General features: G+C 49.8%; 1 protein-coding gene across 1 annotated transcript; it reads left to right on the forward strand.

Annotated features, from left to right (window-relative positions):
- Positions 1 to 3,976: 3,976 nt before the first annotated feature.
- On the forward strand, positions 3,977 to 8,489 carry INHBB (inhibin subunit beta B). The gene is made up of 2 exons (XM_079310957.1): positions 3,977 to 4,503; positions 7,132 to 8,489. The coding sequence occupies exons 1-2, from the start codon at positions 4,101 to 4,103 to the stop codon at positions 7,905 to 7,907; spliced, it is 1,179 nt and encodes a 392-aa protein (XP_079167083.1). The 5' UTR covers positions 3,977 to 4,100; the 3' UTR covers positions 7,908 to 8,489.
- The last annotated feature ends 4,426 nt before the right edge of the window (positions 8,490 to 12,915 follow it).

Genomic DNA, 12,915 nt, shown 5'->3' on the forward strand with positions numbered 1-12,915 from the left:
AACAGGGGTGATTAAAAATCCCCATATGTAAAAAAGAAAACCTCTACCTTGTTTTACTGCTAGAAATACCTTCCCAGATTTGTTATCCCCATCAAAGCCATGATATTTTCCCTCTCTGGCATTTCATTTTCACTGGAGCAATGAAATAGTTTTTTCCAAAGGGAGATGGACTGTGTTTGCACCTATTTCTTGTTTGACAGTGACCTCTATGAACCAGTCATCACTGCTCTGCCTGTTGTTTTCTTGTTAGCTCTTTGCTGTCAAATTAATTACTGTGAAGTACTAAGCTTGTTGCATTCACGTGCTCTTATTAGCTCACAGGATGTCAGAGTGATTGGATTTTTAGCATTATTTCTTTTTTTACATTCCAAGCTTTCCATTCAAAACCTGTTACTGGCAGGGAGGAAATACTGTACCTAATTCTCATGAGGGTATCTCCAGTGATGCTGAGGATTTACAAAGCTGTACATGCAATTAGAATTTGTTTATATTAAACCCAACATGAACAATTAGATTGGGATTGCAATGTGACTTTGAAGCACAGCATGGCATGTCTTCCTTCTCCAGTACAGAATAAGAAAGGACATATTTATGATGAGAATAGCATTCATCCCCTCCATTCTTAAACCACAGTAATGAGCTGATCCTCCACTTGACCCTCTTCACACTCCTGAGTTGCTTGTATTAGTGACAGCTAACAGCGCTCATGCAAGTGCAGTCCAGGGATCCATGAGAAGTTTTATTCTTTTCTTCTTCTACAAAATGAAATGAGCAGAAGGGACTTCTTTGCTGTCATGCTTGAAATTTGTGTATCCTGCATCTGCCCCTTGAAAAGCACCATCTGGCTCGGTGAAAAGATGAAGGTCTTGAGAGTTGTCTTCATTCCCGAAGGTAGATTTTTCTTTATTATTAAAAAAAAAAAAAAAAAAAAAAAAAAAAAAAAAAAAAAAGTAAGTAGGTGGGATTAGAAGGGCAGGCAGCCCCACTGCCCGGGCAGGAGGCTCAGCCCCTGGTGCTCCTTTGCCCAGCGGCTCCGGCTCGCACCGCCCGCTGCCCAGCCCGGACACCCCAGCCCGGCCCCGGGGACCTCCCACGGCCGGGTCCTGCCGCGCGTCGCAGGGTTCGCACGGGACGCCGCTCTCCCGGTGCATCTGTCCCGGTCCCTCTGTCCCGATCCCGCTGTCCCCATCCTTCTGTCCCTGTCCCGCTGTCCCCATCCGTCTGCATTGTCCCTCTGTCCCTGTCCCGCTGTCCCCATCCGTCTGCACTGTCCCTCTGTCCCGGTCCCTCTGTCCCGGTGTCCCTGTCCCGCTGTCCCCATCCCTCTGTCCCTGTCCCGCTGTCCCGGTCCCTCTGTCCTTGTCCCGCTGTCCCCATCCGTCTGCATTGTCCCTCTGTCCCTGTCCTTCTGTCCCGGTGCCCCTCTCCCTCTGTCCCTGTCCCGCTGTCCCCATCTCTCTGTCCCTGTCCCGCTGTCCCCATCTCTCTGTCCCGGTCCCTCTGTCCCCGTCCCTCTGTCCCCATCCCTCTGTCCCCATCCCTCTGTCCCCATCTCTCTGTCCCCATCCCGCTGTCCCGGTGCCGCTCCCCGGTGACCCCGCCCGGCCCCGCCGCCGCTGCCCCGCGCGGCCCAGAGGGGGCGCCCTCGGCCCAGGCTTCCCCGGCGGCGGCGGCGCGCGCGGGCCCCGCGCAGGTGAGCGCGACCCCGCGGGGACCCGGCCCGGCCCGGGGAGGGAGCGGCGACACCTCGGCCGAGATGGCGCCTCCAAGGTGGCACCTCGGCCGAGATGGCGCCTCCAAGGTGGCACCTCGGCCGTGATGTGCGCCGGACTTCTCCCCCGCCCCCTCGCCCCCCGCCCCTGGCCGCTCGCCCCTCGCAGGGCTGCTAGCGGGAGCCGGGTGGGAATCTCTCCTGAGCCCCGCGAAGGGTGTCACAGCCATCCATCCATCTATCCATCCCTGTGCCCGGTGCCCGCTCCCGCCTGCCGGAGCCCGGCGCTGCTCCGCGGAGGCGCGCAACAAAACCCGCTCCCCGGGCGCTGCTGCCGGCTCCCTTCGGCTGCCGCCCCGGCGGTCCCGTTATTTCCCCTCCCGGCTCCCCTCGGCCGCCGCCCCGGTTCCCCTCCCCCCGCTGCCTCCGACAGGCTCCGCGTCCCTCCTGCCCCACGGAAAACACACACAGTCCCCGGCACCCGCCCCGGCTACCCGGCCCATTCAAACAAACAAACAGAAACCCGCCCCGTCGCAAAGCCAACCGACGGTAAACTTTCTAATGACTTCTTCTTTCAAGTGCTTAAAAGGCAAGGAGCACCGGGGGAGGGGAAGAAGGGGGCATCCGTCTCCCGGCCGGGGCGGGATGGGGGCCGGAGCTGCCGTCGCTCGGGGTTTGTCCATCCATCCGTCCGTCCGTCCTGCCGGACGACGGGACAGGGACGCGAGCCGGTGTGCGGTGGGTGTGTTTGCAGGAACCGGGAGGGAGGGAGGGGACGGGGGGAGTTAAAGAAACAGCATAGTTAATATTTCCACATCAGGAAGTTACTGTAATAGCCCAGGGGGCAAAAGACTTAACTTAATCTCCTAAAAAGTGAGGAGCCCATGGCGTCTCTGTTATAGGTTGGAGTTCCCACGTGGTTTTAACTCCTGTATAAAAGTTTCAGTAGAAAGTGCCACAATGTCGTGATTTTGCAGGGGGGAAAAATTAGCAGGAGGAGATCAGAGAAGATAAGCGAGGAGCAAGCAGCTTCCCCGAGACCTTTCACTGCGGATCCGAGAGGGAACATCAGACGCGTAAAAAAAGAAAAACAAAAAACAAAAACAAAAACCAAAAAGCCAAACAAAACAAAAAACCCCAAACAAAACAAAACACAGCGTTCAAGCCAGCACAAGGCGAGCGAAAGATCAAAAAGACGCAGAGAGGGAGACAGATTAACTGGAGCAGCAGCAGCAGCAGCAACAACAACAAAAATCACACTTAAAATAATAATAACAATAATAATAATAAAACCCAAACCACCAACAAGGGAGATATTGTTTAAAAGAGCAAGCGAGGGAGCGAGCCGAAGAGCTGGTCTGACCGAGTGGATCCGCGCAGCTTCTCCTGGATCGCCGGGATCGCGCCGCTTCCCCGCTCCGCGCCGCGCAGCGTGCGCTGCCCTGCCCGCGGCGGGGGTCCCGGGCGCCGCCGCCGCCGCCGCGCCGGACTCCGGACCCTCCGCGCTGCTTCGAAAATAAAAGCATCTCGCTAATAATAAGCGGGACGGTGGGGGGAGAAGACTCGCAACAGTGGAGCTGCCAGCCGCGCACCCCCTGCCCGCCGCCCCCGGCTCCCTCCCCAGCTATGCTCCGGGTCAACTTTGATGGCACGTTGAGACGCAGCGGGCGCTGAAGGGGGACAACCGAGCGGCGCGGAGCCGACCTGCTCAGAGACCTGCACCCACGGATTGTCTTGCGGGGGCGGAGTGGGCGGGGGGGTACAAGTGGCATTTCTCCCCCCCCCCCTCCTTCCAGGCTATAAATTGGATTGTATATAAATCTGCTTCGTTTATCTCCCTGACCCCCCTCAATGACGCTGGACTAGAGAGCTCCTCTCCACGGCCCGCCCGGACCTGCCGAAGCGAGAGATGGACCACGAGCGACTGCGCCCGGGGATGCCCCTCTGAAGCGACGCGGGGCACCGGGGCAGAGCGGCGCCGCCTCTCCCCTACTCCCCGGATCCCCTCGCACCTCCGGCTCGCTCCCCGCTCCCCCTCCCTCCTCCCCGGGCTCCGCAGCCACCCCCTCACCTGCTGCCGTCCCCCTCCCCCGTGGAGCCGGGCTCTCTCCGTGCACGCCAAGCCTGTTCCCCCCCCCCCGCCGCCAACTTCGCCCTCGGTGCCTGCGCGTGCAGCCTCCCCCCTCCGCCTCCCCGGCGGCACACGCCGCTTCCCCGGGCGCCCCCTCCCTCCGCCGCGGCTCCCCCCCTGCGCGGAGCGGTTGCGGCCCCCCAGCTTGGCTGCCACCGCCCCCTCCGCGCCGCGGAGCGCTCGGAGCGGCGCTGCCTGCAGACGGGCTCCCTGCGGCGCTCCGGGGCGGCCCCCAGCTCGGCCCCCCGCTCCTCCGCCATGGACGGGGCGGCTCGCCGGGGGGTGCTGGCCGCGCTGCTGGCCTGCGGGCTGCTCCTGCTGGGCGCCGCGGCCACCCCGACCCCGCCGGCCCCCGCCGGCGGCTCCCCGCAGGACACATGCACCTCCTGCGGCTTCCGGCGGCCCGAGGAGCCGGGCAAGGTGGACGGGGATTTCCTGGAGGCGGTGAAGAGGCACATCCTGAGCCGGCTGCAGATGCGGGACCGGCCCAACATCACGCACGCCGTGCCCAAGGCGGCCATGGTCACGGCGCTGCGCAAGCTGCACGCCGGCAAGGTGCGGGAGGACGGCCGAGTGGAGATCCCCAGCCTGGACGGGCAGGCGAGCGCCGGGCCCCCGGCCCACGACCCGGTCTCCGAGATCATCAGCTTCGCCGAGACAGGTGGGCGCCGCCCGGCCGCGCACCCGCGCCCCCCTGCCTGCCCTGCCGCGCTCTCCGCCTGTCCTGCCTCGCCCCGTCTGTCATTCCCCCTGCTCGACCCCTGTCGGTCCCCCTGCTTGACCTCTGTCAGTCTTTCCTCTAGCCCTGCCTGTCCTCCTGCCCACCTTCTCTTTCCGCCTGCCTGACCCCTGGCAGTTCCCCAGCTGCCCTTGCCTGGCCCCCTGCGCACCCTGCCTGTCCTTCTGCCTGGTGCGGGCACCTGGCCGCCCAGCTCACCCGCTTGCCCTCCGCCTCATTCGGTCTCCCCTCTGCCCCGCACCGTCTCGCCCTGGCCCTGCCCGCGCCTTCCCGTCCTCGCTGCTTGTGCCCCCGTGCCCGGGATTCTCCCCGGGTTGTGCCTTGCAACTCCCCTCTCTTGTCCCTCCATCCCTCCGCAGTCTCGGTGCCCCCGGTTCCCCTCCGGCGATCCTTCCAGCGGCACCGGGGCTTCTCTCCGTCCCTGCGTGTCCCACTGTCCCTCCTCTGCCTGTCCCGCTCCATCTCTCGCATCCCTTGCCTTGTCTGTCTTGCCCTGCACATTCATTTGGTTCACTGCCTGCATCTGTCTGTTGAGGCTTGCATTTCCCCATCCTCTCTTTCCATTTGTTTCCCATTTATTTAGCTTTCATTTGCACTATTGGCCTTGTCTGCTGTCCACTGCATGCAGTGTCCTGCCGAGTGTGTCTGTCTCCTCTGTGTCCATCAGTCCGTTTGCTAACTGCCCTCCATCCCCATGGTACCAGCCATCTCAGTCCAGCCATTGCAGTTATGTGTCACCGAATCCCTTCAGCACAGCTTTCCAGTAGTTTAACCACTGTCCCTGTGAACTTTGCACATCTGGATGGAACACCATCACTCTGCAAATTACCTCTCTCCTGTCTATCTGCCCATCTTTCCTTTCCTTCATCGCTCTATCGCTTGGTTCATTTTTCTCTCTCTATCTTCTTGTGGCATCTATATATCATTTGTCCACCAAATAAATCTCTTTCTATCCTGTATGCTGCCCACTCATCTTCTTTATCTACCCTCCCACTTACCAAAGGCATATACATTTACAGTATCTATGGGATCTGTTGCATTATACATATGCTTGTTATATTCACATACAAAATTTATGAGCGCACACAATCTCACACAACACAAGTGATGTGGATCGGTGCAGCAGCACTGTACTGTTCTTTTTCTGTCACTGTCACCACAGTTTACGAAAAAGTTATGTATTTACTAACATGTGAAAGGTTTTCTTAGTGTACATTTTGGGGGTTATTATTTTTTAATAGGATGTTGTTGGGAGATCGGGGGTGGGCTTGTACTTCCATTTGGTATTCAGTCAATCGTTGTCTTTTGTAACACTTCCAAAATTGACTTTATGTAAAATGTAGACACACACAGTGAAAATTTTTGTCACTGAACTATTACAAGGTACTGAATGGGCTCTGGAGGCACATTTGAAAGACATCTAGGGTAACAAATGAAGACACCGACTACGCAAAAAATCCCATTCAGAGATTGACAAAAATGCTAAAGATTCTTAGGGAAGGAAAAGGCAGGAAAAAAAAAATCTACATTTAGCTCTGTACAGACGGAAGCAAAATCGATAAGGGCAGATGAGAAAATGCCTTTCCAGCAATAATTTTAAATAGCAATTAGGATGCTTTGATTCAGGGACCAGAATTACGATCTCCGCCATAAAGGCCGGCACATTTATCACCTACGCCAAATTTAGTTAGGACTTACAGTACAAAAAATTGCAGGAAGGCTGCTGGTATTTCTGAAATATTTCATGCAGCAGGCTCTTCTGTTTACAAATAAGGGGTTATGTCAGACATTTGGTGACATTTGGTTTTCTGTGACAATTTCTCTCCTTTAATTCTGGTGTTGCTGAAAAGCGTATTGAGAACAGCCAATAACGGCATTACAGCGGGAACAACCGCTTCATTGCCTTGCCTCGCATGGGAGTTCATCATTTCGGGGAGAAAAGGCAGAGATTGAAATGATTAATAATAGCAGATATTCTACCAGACTAAGTGGGGGTTAGCTTGATCTGTTGGCCAAGCAGGCACATTATTGAAATATTTTCCGTTCTGTCTTGTGAGCCCTCTCCTTTAAATCGCGGCAAGAATATTTGCAAATCGAAACAAAATCCCTGGTTTGGCATTGGTGTTTTAGTGGTTATTGAAAGAGCTCTCCCCATGAGAACTGGCAGGTAGCTGAAAGTTAAAACTGTTCTTAAACTGATGAGATAGCAGAGTCCTAGTCCTAATGTCGGTCTTTTTCAAGGTGCTGCTGTAGCATCTTTTAATCTGGCTTTCTGGAAAAAACATATTCTGGAAAGCTCTTACTGGTGTCTGTGGATCTGACACATCCGACTGCAGCCCAGTGTTGAGGGTTGCTGCGGGAAGTCCCCTTTTCAATTAATTCTGATTGCAAATTGGGGATATCTGATGCAGTGCATGCCTTCTGACTGGCACAGCCCTGTCGCTGTTTGCTCGGTCTGCTGTGCTCTACCGTTGTCCCTGAATCCAGAAAGGCACATAAGCTAACATTTCCTTTTTGACTTAATCTTGCTGATCTCTCCTTATCTTGCAGACGATCTGGCCTCATCTAGAGTCCGCCTCTATTTCTTCATCTCGAATGAAGGGAACCAGAACTTGTTTGTCGTTCAAGCCAGCCTGTGGCTTTACTTGAAGCTGCTTCCATATGTCTTAGAGAAAGGCAGCAGGCGAAAAGTAAGAGTCAAAGTCTATTTCCAAGACCCGGACACTAGCAACAAGTGGAATGTGGTTGAAAAGAAAGTTGATCTCAAAAGAAGTGGTTGGCACACTTTTCCCATGACAGAGGCGATCCAGGCTCTGTTTGAGAGAGGAGAAAGGAGACTGAACTTGGATGTTCAATGTGAGGGCTGTGAAGAGTATTCAGTGCTGCCAATTTATGTGGACCCCGGGGAGGAATCCCACCGGCCTTTTTTAGTGGTGCAAGCTCGCCTCGCCGATAACAAACACAGGATCCGGAAAAGAGGCCTGGAGTGCGATGGCAGGACCAATCTATGTTGCAGGCAACAGTTTTACATTGACTTTAGACTCATTGGGTGGAATGACTGGATCATAGCACCATCAGGTTACTATGGGAATTACTGTGAAGGGAGCTGCCCGGCCTACTTGGCCGGTGTCCCGGGGTCGGCTTCCTCCTTTCACACCGCTGTCGTGAATCAGTACCGAATGCGGGGGCTGAACCCGGGCACCGTGAACTCCTGTTGCATTCCAACCAAACTTAGCACAATGTCAATGCTGTACTTTGATGATGAATACAACATTGTGAAAAGGGACGTTCCCAATATGATTGTGGAAGAATGTGGTTGTGCTTGATTTAAGGTGTGTTTTGGGGGGGGAGAGAGAGAGGGAGAGAGAGAGAGAGAAACATTCCCGTACAAGATGGTGTTGGAGGAAGTTTCACTGTGTATCCAGGCATCAGTGTTGGAAAGTCACTGTGGAAAAGAAGTTTGACAAAAAAAAAAAAAAAAGAAAAAAATAATCATTTCACTTTGGTGTCAGGACAGTGGCAGTTTGTGGATCATGGACACTTATATATTCTATCACTTATAAGTTAATGCTATGAAATATCTTAAAGACACACACACAAACACACACACACGAAATGTGGGCACGCACACAAACACGCGCTCATACACACAGACACAGACACACACACACACACGAGGCAGCTCGGAAAAGGGACATGAGCACAGAAAGTCAGTGACCAGTGACGACGGACCTAAATGCCTGCCAGTACGAGTGAACGGCTGAGCAGCTGTTTCCCCGCCTGCCGGCAAAGCCAGACCGAAATGAGCTCCCTTTGCTCAGGCAAAAGCACAGACTGTGAGAACACAACGTATTCTTGCACGCAGGTGTCAAAATGACCAAACTTAGAAAATTTAAAAAAAAAAGAAATAAAGTCGACTGTCACCTCTTAGGTCTAACAGGAAGCTGCAGGACACCTGCCTTGGGAGGCGATCACTTCCTCTTAATTTAAATTTATCTAAACATAAACATCACAGATACCCGCTTCTTCCTACAGCACTTCCAGCAAGGAATCTTGTGGTTCTATTGGGGAGAGATAGAGAAAGGGACAGATGTGAGAAACTGCTGTATTTCTAACACCTGGCCGTTGTGGAGTCACTAGCTGGGCTGATGTGATCCGGTGCTTTCACTGCCCACTAGCAGCCCATGGTTGGCTACACCTGCCGTGTCTTGGAAAAGGGAATCGATACCATATCTGGACTGTGTTGACTGTTGGCACCTCTCACTGTTCAAAGAACAAAAAGTCAAAAGTTGCAATCTGTGTTCTTCAGTGGGGGACTCGGCAGGGCTGCGTCACGTGGGGGACGAGCAAACAAGCGATGGCCACCACGGCTAAACCAATGAACCCTAAAGAGGAGTGACAGCGACAGAGTGGAGACGTTCTGGGAAATGCAGTGTGTTTAATAACAGGCGAGGAACATTTTTACAAGTCTTGGAAAGGAGGAGAGAGGAGAGTGCTTTCAATATCCTTACCAGGAGGTGTCAAGGATGGCCATAAAGATCAGAAAATAATGATACAGCATAGCACTTGCAAACTGCTTGAATGCACGTATAATAGCACTTGCAAATTTCAATGCCTTGAAAAGTGGTACTTGATAGTGCACTTATCTTTGCTCACTATCTAGGTAAACAGGTGCCGCATGAGCTATGCAATTTAAAGTGTTGACCCATACTAGACAAAACTGGACTTATGATATGACTTTTTTATATTTTTTTATACTTGAAATTAAATCTTTTGCTTCTTTTTTAAAGCGAATGATTGCTTTTAATGTTTGCACTGATTTAGTTGCATGATTAGTCAAAAACTGCCATTTGAAAAAAAATGTTATTTTTATAGCAGCAAAAAATGAATACAGTTAAATGTATTATACATAAATTTTGGAACCAAAGAGGCCAACATATTAGTTATAATTTTTATGAGATGGCAAAGCCATCATATATCATGTAGTCATACTGAGCAATCCCTCACGAGGCCTACCAATTGTTTCAGGGTACAAAATGGATTCTGTTTGTTCTATTCAGTGTCTTTTCTATACCATACGCACATGGAATGTAGAGTGAAAAAAAAGTGACTATTGTAGAATACATTACAATATGTGCATCCTTTAAATCCAATTTTTATGTTTATTTAATAAAGTTCCTTTTAGGTTCTGTTCCATAATAATTTAAACCAAACAATTTTCACTTAGATTTGCTGTTGAAGTATTTTACATTTGTGTACAGTTTAAATAAATAAAAAAGATTGAAAACTGGATGTGTTTTTTTTTTTATTTTTTTTTTTTTTCAGTGTGTAACATCTGGAGGAACTCGTTTACTTTCAGGACTGAATAGGCTGCAGACGGTGAACTGTCGCATTAGCCCGTAGTCGTATTAGTCATTGCAGAAAGCCTCGTCTGAGAGCTCAGCTGTGATCCTAAAAATGTTGCACTCTGCTTTTATTGCTGTCTATACATGTAAGCATCTGCTTCTTTCTCTCTGCAGCAGTGCAGGGACGCAGGGACGGCGCTGTTCCGCATACCTGCAGGTCATTTACTGCAAGTTCCTGGTTCACCTGCTGTGTAAGAATGTAACTTCTTCTCTGGGTCACTCCCTGACTGTTTAGAAGAAGTAAAAAAAAATTATGTGGAAAGCACTTCCAGGAATAAAAGACCAATAGTAAGTTTGATTTCCACCCACTCCCCCTCGCCCCCCCCCCCCCCCCGCCAAAACTAGCCGACATTAAGAAAAGGGTTTTTTTCTTTTTAGTAAAATATCTCCCTTTTACTAACAAGCCCTCAAAAATGTTGAGAAATACTCAAGTGCTCAGCTGCATATATATCCAGATATTGATTTAATTGATCTTCACAGATAAATTCTTCCTCCCGGAGACCTGAGCAAATGCCAGCTAAAGCTGACCTCTTGTTGACTTAGCAAATGTTAGATCTGACCCTGAAACACAAAAAGTGTTGAAGAAGCAAGATCATGCAACTAATGATGGGTTCTAGTTACAATTCAGATTCAGGTGTAGCTCTGCCCAGCTCTCCTTGCAGGAGAGGGGTTAATACCAGGCATGAATACCAGGATAGTGTGAGGGGCATCATCTGGGAGTAGGAAGAGCTGGATCATAGTCCAGTCTCCCAGGCCCTTTTATTTTGTGTGAAAGAGACTCTAGGAATCAATGTGAATGGTTGGAGTTTTCTGCAGCACAGAGTCACTTGCTGCTCTGAGCATTCTACAGACAGTGAGGTGTTCTTGTACCCTGGTGCTGACAGTAACCTGTCACACAGATTTCTAGGGCTAAAATGAAAGAAAATAGTTTTTTATTCTGTGGGACCAACCTGAGACAGTTTGGGCTTGACTTTTCAGAGATGTGACAAAGTTACTGCTCTTGCCAGCTTTTTACAGGGGAGTGCAGAAATTCCACTTTGTGCAGCTTCCATCTCCTGTATTTTTGAAATCAGGAAAAATGAAAAATGAGATGCTCAGGCCTGATGACTGCTTTCCAAAAATTTTGGGGTTTTCCTGTCTGTCATTCCCATCCTTATAAAACTGAGCATCCAGGTTCATTGCTTTATGCCAGGTTAGGTACTCCACCTCAAAAAACAGCTGGGCCACATCCATACCCCCCCCAACCAAAGGTGACTTGGTGTCTCTCTCTTGTCTTTGAACTCAATTCTGTAAATGCTAAACCAGTGTATTCTATCATGTGACAGAATCAATCTCTGGAGCTGGAGAATCTTCACCCTTTAAAATATTCTAACGCAGGCAAAAGCCCATCCTGGACCTCCCACTGCTGTTAATGAGGATGGTGTGAACAGGGTGACTGTCACCATGTGATGCAACAGAGCACTTGTCAGATTAACTCTGCATACATCACGTATTTCCACACATAATAGACACCTGCTCCAAAATTGCCAGCTCTCACCTTCTTTTCTCTCACTTGTGAGAGATGAACTCAGCAACTGAAAATTAGTTTCTGCACTTGCCCTGCCATTGGAGAAGAGGGAAACCCCTCACTGAACACATCCTTCATAAAGATAATTTTTGTATGGAGTGGTTTCTATTGGAAAGGGTGGGAGGACATGCTGCAAGATGGATCAGAAATACAAATTTCTAAGAGGGGAGTATGTTTCAGTTAATGCTGATGTCAGTCTAAAGTAACTTCCCTAAAGTCTGCAGATTTAATTCAGGCTAGCAAACATATGAATAAAGACACACCTGAATCCAGTTTTCTGGAATTCCTGATTGGGCCGAGCTCATCCTCAGTTCTCAGTATTTCTAAAAAAAAATTAATTTTTCCTTTAGAATCAGGAGCTAAAAGTTTTAGCAAAACCTACACATACTGGGTGACAGATCAGAACAGGAGCAGAAGACATCTAACTTTGTCATGAATCTCCCTACATACACTGGAATTTGGCCAGGAATTAGCAATCTGCATCAGTACAAAATGCCCAGTAGCTTTCATTTGCTTGCCCAATCAGTAACCTTGAACTAAAAGCTGGATTTATGTGCCTACTTGTAACAGTAGGGGCCAATTTTATTTGGGTAACTTCATTGATTTCAAGGGAATTGTTTCTGATTTGTACTAGAATAAGTGGGAGCAGATTTAGGTTCTTTAATGTTCTTCCAGTTTAGCTCTTGGAATAACTTATATTTCATTATTATGTGTTTATGTAATTAGTGCAATTATATCAAATTATATAATTGGTACAATTACTTGGACTCATGTAACCACTGCATATAGCATTCCATGTTTTAAAATCTTTTACTCTGGGAAAAGAAAAAAAAAAAAAGCAGTCAATATTACATGGGAATCTTAATTTGTTTTTAAATTCCAGTATCAAATTTAGGGCCTGACCACATGCAAGCAACTTCTGGTTCACATCAGTGGAATCTCTGAGCAGGCAGCTTGCAGCCTTCACCATAGATATTGCATTTTTAATCTGATTTGGCCAATTCTATTCAACAGAGGCCCTCCTGGAATGTGTGCAGCTCTAACCAGCCTTCCTTGTACAAAAGCAGAGATGTCAAGCTTTTACACACACACCACACGACCTGAGAGATCTTGAGTCCTGAGATACATGTACAGCTTTTTTATACTTGATCAGATTTACTGTTTTTGTGATCTGCCATTGAGAATTTTAAACAAATATTGTACTAAATTCATAGACTCCCACTTTTTGGTCATTGAAACTGTTTTGCCTCCCCCCTTTCCCCCCCCACCAAAAAAAAAAAACAAAACTGCTTTCAGGCTACATTGTTCTGAAAGCTGGGAAGTAGAGGGTTCTGCTGCATCTGCTGTGGGCAGAGGAAGTTT

This window comes from Erithacus rubecula (assembly GCF_903797595.1).
Source record: "Erithacus rubecula genome assembly, chromosome: 8".
NCBI classification, from domain to species: domain Eukaryota; kingdom Metazoa; phylum Chordata; class Aves; order Passeriformes; family Muscicapidae; genus Erithacus; species Erithacus rubecula.